General features: G+C 39.0%; 1 protein-coding gene across 6 annotated transcripts in view; it reads left to right on the forward strand.

Moving 5' to 3' along the window:
* SH3TC1 (SH3 domain and tetratricopeptide repeats 1) overlaps positions 1-12,942 on the forward strand; it is a 38,976-nt gene extending 26,034 nt beyond the window's left edge. For all 6 annotated transcript variants that reach the window (XM_065660019.1, XM_065660003.1, XM_065659985.1 and 3 more), the window contains 8 exons: positions 1,758-1,799; positions 3,379-5,067; positions 5,743-5,923; positions 8,260-8,410; positions 10,559-10,681; positions 10,984-11,134; positions 11,930-12,126; positions 12,358-12,942. In XM_065660019.1, coding sequence (XP_065516091.1) covers positions 1,758-1,799; positions 3,379-5,067; positions 5,743-5,923; positions 8,260-8,410; positions 10,559-10,681; positions 10,984-11,134; positions 11,930-12,126; positions 12,358-12,588 — 2,765 coding nt within the window. In that variant the 3' untranslated portion in view covers positions 12,589-12,942. The remainder of the gene's footprint in view (positions 1-1,757; positions 1,800-3,378; positions 5,068-5,742; positions 5,924-8,259; positions 8,411-10,558; positions 10,682-10,983; positions 11,135-11,929; positions 12,127-12,357) is intronic.
* The last annotated feature ends 451 nt before the right edge of the window (positions 12,943-13,393 follow it).

Here is a 13,393-nt window from a genome sequence, read left to right on the forward strand (position 1 = left end):
GAAGTTCAACCATGACAAGTGCAAGCTCCTACACCTGGGTCAGAGCAATCCCAGGCAAAGCTACAGACTGGGCAAAGAAGAGATTCAGAGCAGCCCTGCAGAGAAGGACTTGGGGGTGCTGGTCGATGAGAAAATGAACATGAGCCAGCAGTGTGCGCTCGCAGCCCAGAAAGCCAACCGTATCCTGGGCTGCATCAAAAGGAGTGTGACCAGCAGGTCAAAGGAGGTGATCCTGCCCCTCTACTGTGCTCTTGTGAGACCTCACCTGGAGTATTGTGTGCAGTTCTGGTGTCCTCAACATAAAAAGGACATGGAAGTGTTGGAACAAGTCCAGAGGATGATCAGGGGACTGGAGCACCTACCATATGAAGATAGGCTGAGGAAGTTGGGGCTGTTCAGCCTGGAGAAGAGAATGCTATGAGGTCTCCACGCAGCAGCCTTCCAGTATCTGAAGGGGGTTATAGTGGTGCTGGAGAGGGACTCTTCATCAGGGACTGTAGTGACAGGACAAGGGGTAATGGGTTAAAACTTAAACAGGGGAAGTTTAGATTGGATATAAGGAAGAAATTCTTTATTGTAAGGGTGGTGAGGCACTGGAATGGGTTGCCCAAGGATGTTGTGAATGCTCCATCCCTGGTGGTGTTCAGGGTGAGGCTGGACAGAGCCTGGGGTGACATGGTTTAGTGTGAGGTGTTCCTGCCCCTGGCAGGGGGGGTGGAACTAGATGATCTTAAGGTCCTTTCCAAGCCTAACTATTCTATGAATCTATGATATTTTATTGTGTGATTTGAGTAAATGGGGTTTTGACTCCTTCCATCTACATCAATCTAATGAGAAGTATTACTTATGATCCATTCCCTAATTTAATATACAGAGCATTGTCATGACTCCTGTAAACATCTCTGGTATTTGTACACCAAGGTCAGGAAAGTATTTAGAGAAGGAGGATTGAGAAGCAAATAGTCAGTGAGAGGCCATTCTTAAAGCCTAGTGAAATAGCTTTCCATATATCCTTCATATACTCAGTGCCACTTATGTTGCATCCAGTGTATGAAAGACAGTGAATAGAATCGTGAAATGCAGCATGACGACTGAAATGCTATTTTTTGTGGATCTATCTCAAGGTGATACATAAATATTCTACAGATGTGCCATGTTAAATATTTAAAACTAGATCTATAGTAGTAATGTCTACAGAATTCAAATACATGCCTTTTAAAAGAAAAGGGATTTTTGATCTACATGTTATTGGAATGGCCAGAAAACTCTGAAACTCTTATCTATGTGAGCTATGTTAAATAATTATCCCCCTCTCCTTCCTCTCAAAGTGATGGTAAAACTTGCTTCAGTAATATTAAGAGCTTCTTGTTACCTCATCTTAGGAGTAGCTTGTATGGAATTGTTCTATCTATGCTGCCCATTTTCACTTCAGTGCAGCAGTGATGCATCCCTTGCGGAGAACACATTGGCTTTAATTATAAGTACGAAATGCAGATGTCTTCCCACCTTACTGACCAGTGGTAGGTGCATGATGATAAACATGTAGAAATCAGGGAACTGTATCAGCAGGAGGCTAAGTCCCTAGTATCTGTTAGCTTTGGGTCAAACTTAAATTTCTTCCTTCCTAAACTTCCACAACATGCCCGATTCTTCTGACACAGAAAATCCTGAACTGAAAAATAGCCTTATTTTAGGATAATTAAAACTGAAAAAGAACTTATGGACTGTAACTAACATGATTTTTTTCTTTCTTACAGACCAATTAGAAGAACCAGAACTTCAGAAAGCTCATGAATGTGGTAATACTTCATATGCATTTTACATAAAATCAATTTTACATAAAAATAATGCAAATGTTGATGTTTTTGGCATCTTTGCCAACTTTTCTCCTTCTAATGTCTCTTTGTATTCTGAAATTTCTTCTCTTGTTTGCTTTCTTAGAATCATAGAATAGTTAGGGTTGGAAAGGACCTCAAGATCATCCAGTTCCAACGCCCCCACCATGGGCAGGGCCACCTCACACTAAACCATGCCACCCAAGGCTTTGTCCAACCTGGCCTTGAACACTACCAGGGATGGAGCACTCAAAACCTCCCTGGGCAACCCATTCCAGTGCCTCACCACCCTAACAGGAAAGAACTTCCTCCTTATATCAAATCTAAACTTAGGTTTTGCTATAAGACATTGTGGGTTTTTACTGATTAGATGTCTGTCTTGGACTTTCCTATCCAGTTGCAAACTGCATGAGCTACTTCTACTGCTGTGACACTCATACAGGCACCACCCCCCAAGCGTAGGGCAAAATACTGTTTATGGGGCACCTGGCAAGTGCTGGCTTTGAATTCGGGCAGATGCTCCATCTGCTAGAAAACTTCATCCCACAAATATATCTCTCAAAGGAAACATTTTGATGAGGATGCAGAATTATTTCCCTTTGGCATTTAGTTGCTAAGCTGTCACTATCATTACTTGTAGTACATTTTTCTAAATACCAATTTTTATATTTATGATTTTGCTGAATAGTTTTAGAAATGAGATTCTAAGAAAACTGAGCTCTAAATCTTCAACTTCAATAAGCTCCTGTCGATATGCAGCTGTAAACGTTGTCACTGACTATGACTACAAACTGTATTCCTACTTCCTGCCCTACTACCTTGGCTGAATAACAGTGGAAGGACTAAAGAAACGATGGCATGTTTGCCATTTTTTTTTTTCTTTTATTTCTAAGATATTCAACACTGTCAGCACTAGGAGAGTTTAGGTCAACAACTTGTTCTTCTCTCCCACACCGCCCCCCCCCCCCCCCCAGCTTTCTATCAGGACATCAGCATACTTTGCTGAATTTACATGCATGCTCAAATTCACAGTTCCCTTAAACCAGAAGTCCATCCAGCAGCCACTACCAGTTCAGACCTGCGGTCTTTCCACATTCTGGTTTTCTCCTCCTGCTTGAAGCTAGTCAGAATTGGAATTCATTTGCAGATCTCTTGCTCATACACACACACACACACGAAGTACAGAGAATATACACTGAGACACAAAACAGTTCAAATTAACACTGGACTTATATTGGATCAGTGTTGGATCAGGCACAGGGTCTGGCTAGGCAAGTGTACTGATCAGCAACTGCTTTCATGTAGCAAGTCCTGTGCATCCTCACTCCAGTCTCCCACACTTGTTTCTCCCTGATCCTTCTTGATCTCTCCCTTTCCCCAGTTTTGGCTTATCTCCTAGTCATACTGTTAAGAAAGTGCAGTAGGTTTACATAAGGTTTTCCTAACAGCATCTTCTACTGATTAAATATTTTGTTGGTGTATGAAAGAACATGTGTGTATGCACATATGAAGTTGTGATCTGTAATTTATCTTTGAATTTCAGAAACTCCATGTTCACATTCTAGCACAGGATTTACTAGCAAGAATGGCAAGATAGAAGAATTCCTGAAGAACTTCAAGAATTTGGAGGCCACTTGTGCAGAAGAGCCAGCTACTGAAGGAAACAATTCTGCTAGCTCTCTGAATAAGGCAGTCTTTCCTCCCCCTGAAGCACCTTGCTTCCACATACATGAACATGATGCTCAAGCATCTGACATCTTTGAGTCTTTGTTACTCTTTTTAAATAGGAAAGAGTATGAGAGAAAGTTCAAACACCTGTATGATTTTTCTTATCCATTCATCAACAGCATGTTCTATGGGTTTTCTGAAGAAGAAGAGCTGGTTAGTTTTCTTAGATTAGCACGGGAAGCAGCAAAGAAAGCAGGTATGCCATGGGCACTAGCAAGGCTATGCTTTCTCTTAGGCAGGCTAAGTGTTAAAAAGCTGAAGTTTTCACAAGCACGGGTGTATTTTGAGGAAGCCTTGAGAGCAATAGCTGGAGGGTTTAGTGATTTGTACTTTGTAACTGTTCTTTATACAAATCTAACAGTTATCTACTTGACACAAAAGAACAAAGAGAAATGTGCTCAGGTTTTTGACAAGGCTACAGCTCTCCTCATGGGAATTCCCAACTACATTTGCAGTACTGACCTGGAGTCAGATATTCTAAAGTATGCTCTGAAGAGGACAATTCTGAGCCAGAACAAACATGCAGAGGCAAGGGCTTGCTTTCTCCTGGCAAAACACTACAGTGTACACAAACTACATGAAGAGGCACTACCATTCTTGGAAAGGTTTCAAGTGTTGCTTAATGACTTGAGTTTACAAAACAACCTAGCAAACAACTGTTATATCAAACTAGCAGAGTTCTACAATGAAAAGTGTTTGCCACACATTGTATTAAGTTGCATAAAGGTTGCCTCTACCCAGAGCTCTGGTACTTTAATGGATTCCTTGAAAATGATTGATTTAGTCATCAAAAATGCTTCCAAGCTCTATGGCCTTAGGAAATACAGACCAATACTCCCATCCCAAGTGGCGCCTTACCTCATACAAGCACTTTCCTCTGTGTTTACCGGTGAGCAGCAAGGACTATGCAGCACTATCTATCTTAGCTTAGCAAAACTGTACAGCCATCACAAACTGTATGGAAATGCCATTGTTTGCATGATGAAAGCACTGGACTCTGATGTTTCTGCTAAGCCAGAGGAAATTATTAACTACTTGGATTCACTTGCTTGGCTATACATTCTTTACAGGCAATATGATGTGGCTTTAGCCATTCTAAATGCTGTTGTGGATTGTTCATGGAGCAATCCTCAACAACTAGGCAGTGCTTATAATATGCTTGCTATTGCTTTGAAAAGAACAAACAATACAAAAGAAGCTGCTGAGAGTTACTACAAAGCACTACATTTTTCAGAAGAGACTGATATGATCCATAACCAAGCTATAGTGCTGGCTAATTTTGGGACACTCTGTCTGCAAACAGCAGCCAGCAAGCTGGCAGAACATTATTATATCAGGGCAGTGAAATTGTTCTCCAAACTTCCAAGTATGGACTACAGCCAAGAGTTTATTCAAGTCCTCCTTCAGCTGGGATGTTACTATGTTGGTGGAACTCAAAGAGAAAAAGGCAGGTTTTACTATGAATGGGCATTTCTAGTTGCAATGGAGACAAGCCATCTGGAAAGTAAGTATATTTTTTGTCTTTCAGGTATGAAATGTACCACCTTTGGGAGTGTTTGTTATATGGGTATGTTTTAGTTGTTCCTTAAGCAACATTTTTATGTCCAGTTATGTGACAGCTATCAAAATTATTTAAATCATTACTCTGTCCCATAATGATGGAGAAATAAATGTTGGCTTCTTTTCTGGTGGTACTTTGGTTTGTCAGAAATTACAGAGAAAATAAAATGTTAAGGAAAATCTAAATAACTTAATCAGTAAAAAGTCTAGGGATTTCTATGTTCAATAATATTTACAGTGGTTCTACTGTTGGTAGTGCAAACAGCGCCAGACTTGAGTTTCAAGATAGGAAAACAACTGGTAATCTGGATTACTTTTGCATGAAATAATTGTATTTAGAAGACCCATGCTTTATTTATTTACTCTCGGTATTGTGACCAAGGCAGCTTATACAATTGAGTGTTTCATTATTTTTGAGATCAAGTTTGAAGTAACTTCTAGTCTTTGTTATCTTTGGGAAAGAAGAAGAAACTGGCAGTGGAATCTTCTTGTTATGACTTTTATATTGTTATTCATTGACTGTGATGTGATTTGTGAAAAGATAAGTTTAAATTATGTTAAAACTAATTTAACATTAATTTTAAAATAGAGATTAATGTTAGTATTTCTAATCTCCTAGGTCAACTACAAGCAATTAAACTGCTGTGTCAGTTCTACAGTACAGTTGTTCCCAATGAGGCTCAGTGTGTCATCTACAATGAATATCAACTATCTTTAGCTAGAAAGATGTCCAACAAAGTTCTGGAGGGACAAATTTTGGAAACTATTAGCCAGCTCTATTTGTCTTTAGGAACAGAAAGGTAAGATGTGCTGAATGACTTTGCTTTTATTCTGGTTGTAACTTTTCTGTCATGCTAAAAGATCTCAGTTTGTGCAATAGCTGAATGTGACTATTTTTCTCTCTGCTTTGACAATATGCCCTATTGGAATTGCGGGGTCCAGTGGTAGCAGAAACTTTTATTGTGGTTGGGTTGTTTTTTGTTTTATTGGGTTTTCTTAAGTAGCTATGATCTCTCAGAGGAGGCAAGATATTCAGTAGGGATTAGCGCCACTTTGCAAATCAAATAATTTCTAAAATCTATGCAAATACTTTTAAAAGGTATTGTATATCATGCAGCTCTTGACGGCTGCTATAGCTCTAGGATTATTGCTGGCAGGTGACTTGTTCACAGCGATAGATTTTTACAAAACTTTTTTTCTACTAGAAACCAAATAACATATTCCAAGCAGGTCAGACATCACATTGTGCGTTTCTCTTTGAGGAAATGTTTTTTTCCAAAACTTCAAGCAGTACAAAGCCTATATGTAAAACTGCATTGTGTCAGTCTCCAAAAATCTCTATACTGCTCTTCTTTTCAGAATACCTTTTTTGTTTGTTTTGCTTAATGGAAAATGGACTACACAAGTCTATTTATAGTAACTAACAGGTGCTGGGGAAACTTACTGGTTTCTCTAGATGTTTTTTGAGTGTTTAAGACAGCTTTGATATTTTTCCTTACTGTATCTCGCTTTAGGGAGTCACTCTAGATTCAGGTATTTTTCAAGCATGCCTCAGAATGGGAAAAATATCCTCAGCTGTGGAAAGAATAGATACTTATTTTAGCTTTAAGTGGCTGCAGTCCAAGCTGCTAACTTCCCTAGTATATCGCCTAATTTATTTTGCTTTAACTGCCGTTTAATGATATAGTTGGTGAACATCTTTTGGAGAGGCTGAAGACAAAGAAGTTGGTTAAGATTTCAAGCTACCTGGAATTTGTAGAAGGCTTTTGCTAGCGGGAGAAGCTGCTGCTTTGTGTGCATGTAGTACATGGAATTTATATATCCCAGAAGCCTGGCTCCCAGATGTTGGCTGTGTAACGTTAGTAGATAAGGTTGCAGTAGCCCATAGTTTCACAGTATTCTTTGAGTTAACAGGTCTGAGTAACCAGGATATGTGTCTATGATGAAGTAATGAATACAGTGATGTCTCTGGTGTCACCACCTTCATTGTAAACTACTGTGGTCATGCCAGGAAACAGCCTGACCCATTCCAGCTGCTGTGCTGGGTAATGGGCTGGTATATGCTTCTGTGTGCTGTAAAAGCAAGAACTCTGAATTGGAGATAGAAGTAGCATTCAGTAATTGGGCTGAGTCGGACCAGTTCAAGTACCTTACCTTTCCTCGTCTTAGTAGGTTGTTAGCAAAGACTGGAATGTCAGGTTTGTTCAGTTGATCTTCACTTTCTCTTGAGTGTAAAGGGAGTGACAGGTCAATTTCTGTAAGAATCAGAAAGTGGTAAAAACTTCCCCCTCACTCCCCTCAGATGAGATACCTTGTTGAGACAGAACTGAAATCTTGATAGTATGAAATACAAGGGAGTGTATTACTTCCAGATCTGTTTCTGACCTCTTTGGAGATCTAAGTATGCTATTCTAAAGATGCACTCTGTAAGGGTTCACTGAAACTGTGCAGTTCATGTTATATTTTAGTATATTTTGCTTGGAAGAAAATGCATCATGTAAAGGTGATGGGAGTCTAACACAAGACAGAAGGATGTAATAATTCTGGGATTTCTAGGTCTGGTATAAACCACCATAAGCTCAATTAATTGGATAAGCCTTCCTAACAAGGAGTATGACTACTTTTCTGAGGGCACAGTGTCCTTACTCTTGAAAATTGCACTGTCCAGTGATCTGATAATTTAGGTGCTTCTAAAACTGGTCCAAGCTTTTCTGCAATTGCTGATTAGTCTGAACTGTGCTTAAGTCAGAGCCTAGATATTTTTAGTAAAAAATATTTACAGCTCCAATTCCATTCTGAAGTTTTTAGGAAAAAGCCTTAAATTATAGAAGAGCTAAAGATGAAGAAGGATTTTTCCCACCTGTCACTAGCCTGAGGTAGGGAAAGGAAGCCTCCAGATGAAGCCATCCTGAAATAACATAATGCGATAACAATCTAGTAGGAAACATAAATTGAACAAAAAATGGAAAGAGACTGAGATTGCTAGTTACTAGCGTAATATTATAGATAAGACATTATAATTTTGCATTGAATAGGGGAAACAGCTTGTCTTTAACATAAAGCTTTTCTCACTATGAACAAAACCATTTGCTAATTCAAAGAACTCTTCAGTAATTAGCAGTTCTCCCTCTTTTAGGGCTTACAGGTCAGCTCTGGAATATACAAAAAGAAGCCTTGGAATATTTATAGATCTGCAGAAAAAAGAGAAAGAGGCATATGCTTGGCTACGGGCAGGAAAGATATATTATGTTCTGAGGCAGAATGAGCTTGTGGATCTTTATATTCAGGTATGTTGTCAACACTTAGAGGCAAGCACATGTTGTCAGAGTGGTGAAAGTGGTATGGTAAGAGTAATTCAATATAAAGATCCCAGAGATTTTGCTAACTGATGTTCTCAACATGACATAGTAATGACATCTATGTAATGCTCAGCAGCTGAAATTCTCAGCATTTTCTGTTGGTGCTCTGTTTTGACCTGTTGCTTCACTCTGGAAAAATTTTTTTGGGCAGCAACCTTTCTTAGTGCCTGCTTTGTTGTCAATTCTGTGTATTGCATCATCTTTACCAGCTCTGTAGTACCACAGCAATCAAACCATGCATGCTACATGGTGGTGGGTAATAAATAATAATGATCGTAGCATGTCAGCTTGTGGGAAAGGCCCTCAGGAAAAGAGAGTAGCTTCTTCAGGAAGCATTTCCAAAACACCTAAAGCTTTCCTTCTGTGGCTATGCACAGCACGGCATAGAGCCAGCTGGAGCTGCTGCTGCCTTTGGCACTGTAAGAATAGAGGCATGTGGCTTGCACACCTCTCCCTTCCCCCCCCCCCCATCCCCCGCCCCCAACTGGGACTTGCTGCAGCTGCTACTGCTGTGCCAACACGGGCTTAAAAATGACCTGGAAAGTGGGATCTAACCCTTGCAGCTGCTGAAACTGGATGATCTAGAGCCTTCCTCAGAGTGGAACTGCCACCTGGATCTGCCTGTTGTCTGTGTAGCTCCTTGCCATTCACTGAAGTATTTGGAGAAATAGGTTCTTGCTGTTCTAAAGGAGTTAAAAATATTTCTCTCCCATCTGCCTTGTAGTGCAGGATGTACACAGAACCTGAGATAGTGATATCTGAGTCTTGGCTGGTGTACGAGTAGTACCAAAACATGATGCTTAAATAAAATAATCAGACACCTGCTAAGATGTTTTGAAAAATAGATCTACAAAGCAGGGAAACATAGGAAACAAGTTCATGTTTTAAATGGACTGAGACCCAATGCATGGGGCCACTTCATGGGGTTTTTTCCTCTCAATTAAGTTACATATTTTTAATAGCTACCAGGAAAACTGAATACATGTGTTTACAAGAAAGGACTGTGTTATAGGCCTGTCATTTCTTTTAATAAATAACTTCAGCTGATAGCCGTCAAGGCAGTCACTTGGTACTACAAAATCCAAAGCATCATGTGGGATGATTTTTCTCCATCTGCTTTATTTCCTCAAAGGATGAGTGGGCCAGGGACAGGCATGTGTATTCTATAAAGTGCATATGTGGTACCTGGTATTTAGAGCAGAGAATCAATGCCTGTCCATGAGGAAAGTCTCAAAGCAGGAATCGGCCCTCTAAAATGTTGACTTACTGGGTCAGTACTTTGTCCAGGCCATCACATCTTAATTTCCTTGTAAAACACAACTTCCACAATATGATGCAATACAGTCCTTAGGTGCCTGAAGCCAGAATAGCTGGAAAAGGGTCGCCTTTGTACTTAAGTAGACCTGGACTTGTATTAATTGAATGCAATTTGAAAACAAAGATAACAAAACCAAAGCAAGATTTTTAATCTTGCTGCACGTAAAAGTCCCCATTCTCGTTAGTATTAGATTATTTCTCATTTTTATTTTATTTCTCATTATCCTATAGCTGACTATCCTGATATTCTTGCTTTGAGGCAGATGCATGCAGCCTTTCATGAAATCCTTTCTGCTAACATGGCATATATTTATTTCAGAACAGAATAGTGGAGCTACATTTATTTACAGAATTTATGTCACAGGCTTTTAAATCTGCACTGTTAGCAATACCTAACTTAGAATTTATCATAGAAATAAATTCTAATTGCATCTAATTCAAACTTAACATGTGGCAGCTGTCAAATACACTATTTTAGTGTCAAATGCTGACTAAGGTAGCAGGATAATATTGCCTGAAAAAGGGACCATAAAACTATACATGCCCAGGTTCTTATTTTCCTTCTTCAGCAGCTGCCACTGGCCTGCTCAAAAACAGGGTACTGAAAAAGACAGAGGACTGTCTCACCAAATACAGCCTTTCCTATCTGACAATGAGAAGAGAGGCCTTAACAACATCTTTTTCAATTGCTAGTATTTATGATTTAACCATGAAGTAACCAAGACTTATTTCCTTATCTTCTCCATCCCCTGTTTTCAGGTTGCTCAGGATGCTGCTCTTTACACAGGAGATCCAAATTTGGGAATGGAACTGTTTGAAGCTGCTGGAGACATATTTTTCAATGGTACTTGGGACAAGGAGAAAGCAGTGACTTTCTATAAGGTTTGCGCAGTTTTTCTACTGCATTGACTGTTATGTACCCTCCTGTCACAGCTGATGTTCTCCCAGTGCTGAACTAAAAGCAAATCAAAGCTGATCCTCTCAGCAAACAGTTCCTAACCTACTGCAGCTGAGCACTTTGCCATGGTGTTAATAGATACCACCTACTTCAACTCCTTTTCTGAGTGTAGGATATGTTATAAGCAAAGATCAAAATGAAACCAGAAGTTGCTTGACATAAATGGAAGTCTGTTAGTGCACATCTTTTGCTTCAGCTGTACCTAAGCTGCTGTTACATGTTTCAGGACAGGGCTCTTCCACTTGCTGTTCAGACTGGCAACAAAACCACCGAACTCAGATTATACAATAAACTGGTGGAGTTGTTGGTGAATCTGAAGGCTTATGATGAAAGTCTGGAATATGCCAAAGCATCTCTCGTGCTCAGTGTAAATTTAGGTAAGACCAATTTAAATTATAGATGACTGTGACTGGTATATCTAAAATACAACAGAACTTTAAAAGGTTTTCTTCCTCTAAATTCAGTCTGATTTCTTGCCAGGATTTCATAATACTGTCATTGCTAATTTTGCCTCTATTCAAGAATGAACAATGTTCCTGCTACCTCTTTGAACTCCAAGTTCTATGGAAAATATTTGGTAGAGCACAGAACTAAATCTGAGATTCTAGGTCCAATCTGTATGTTGCTTCTAACAGCTAAACTGTAACACTGATGAATAATGTAATCTTCAAGAGGTTTTTGAGTGTCTAGAGCTAGTTTCAAAAGTTACTATTTTTAAACTCTGAGAGCTGTTCAGTTGATTAAGAACACACTGTTCCATGCAAGCACAGACAGGTTGATCAGTCTGAGAATCATCTTTTGCCGTAATTTTTCATGTAATGTATGCACTAGGAGGCGCAAGGGAATCTTTAATCCCATTAACTTGCTTTCATTACTTTTGTATTTATGCATAGGTTGTATATATCTAAGCATGAGATTAATATAGTGATTTCTTGAGAAAATATCAGACACTTTTAAATCCCACAGCAGGAAATCTGGGGATTATGTAGGTTTCCTCTTAAAGGGTGAGGTTTGGCCATGTATCTCTTCAGCAAAATTACTTCTATTGAATAAAAGTTCAGCAAATACCATATAGAAATAAAACAAAAAATAGCATAGATGTATTCTGATTTGAGACGATTTGACTATTTTGTCTCTTTGGTTTTATCCTGACTTACACATTATCTTATTAGGAAATCAGCTAAATGAGCGAATAGCTTACCATCGGCTGGCTGCCATCCATCATCATTTGGGTCACTGTGAACTAGCTGAACACTTCTATTTAAAGGCCTTGTCCCTCTGTTCCTCTCCTCTGGAGTTTGAGGAGGAAACACTATATTACATGAAGGTGTACTTGGTCTTAGGAGACATTATATTCTATGAACTTAAGGTAAGAAATACTAAAAACTGCTGCAGAAAACATTTACTTTGAGTCATGTTTCATAACACCAGGTTTTACCACAATCCATTTCTATGCATTTAGAATGTAAGTAATAAAGTGGGAAAACCTACTGAAGTTTTGGAATCTGTTATTCTTGTTTGATACCTAGTAAAATGAACTTGGGATGTCCTCTTACACTGGTTGTGCTATAGAAGGTAATATCTTTGTGTCTCATCTCAGGACCCTTTTGATGCAGCAGGCTATTACCATTTGGCACTTGCTGCTGCCATGGACCTAGGCAATAAGAAAGCTCAACTGAAGATTTACACAAGACTTGCAATAATCTACCATAACTTCCTTGTGGATCGGGAAAAGTCTCTCTTCTTCTATCAAAAGGCAAGAACCTTTGCAACGGAGCTGAATGTTAGGAGAATAAATCTAGCTCCTGATCGGTGTTATAAGAACTCATAAGCATCTTTGTAAATGCAGTCTAACAACTACAGAAGTACCTAGAGAAATATTGGACTGGCTTTGTTAAGAGGATGTAGAATGTATTCAGTGTCTCATTATGCAAGCTCTATAAACCAGAGTTCAACATCGCAGACTAAATTACCAGTTTATATGACAATAAACTACATTTTATTGTCTTCAAGATATGTCATCTTGGACTTGTTTGAGGATCAGCCTATGAACTAAAACCAAAATTCAGTGGTCTTATTTAAAAAAGCTTTTCTTTGCTATGTTCCTGCCCAGCTGCATACCAAAAAATTATCAATGCGTAGATGCAATGACAAGTATTAAATAAAGTGTTACAGAGAAAAAACACTCCATTTGAATTATGGCTTTCTTTGCATGGCCTAGCTCTATTTTAATGACATCAAATAAATACATATGCATAAGCATGTTAGGTGGGGTATTTGAGAATTGGTTTGGACCAGTTTCCCTGACATCACCCTTCACTTCCTGTCAAATTCATCTACTGCAGTACTTACAGGCACCACTTAAGATTTACCTTCTAATTCCTGAAAATACTTTTGCACATGTTGTCATAACTAACTGGAGTCATAACCAGAACTCTGAAGTCTCAAGTAATATATCAGTTACAGTTTTGTGGATATCAAGGGTAATGTGATATCTAATAAATATCTAATAAATATCTAATTGAGATAGACTGACATTTGGGATACTCTTCAGGGAGAGGGGAAGTGCATCTTCTTCCTCAACGAAGGAAGCAGTAGTCTATATAACAGATGCCACTTTGATGATAACTGTTACC

This window comes from Lathamus discolor, chromosome 1, assembly GCF_037157495.1.
Source record: "Lathamus discolor isolate bLatDis1 chromosome 1, bLatDis1.hap1, whole genome shotgun sequence".
Classification (NCBI taxonomy): Eukaryota; Metazoa; Chordata; class Aves; order Psittaciformes; family Psittacidae; genus Lathamus; species Lathamus discolor.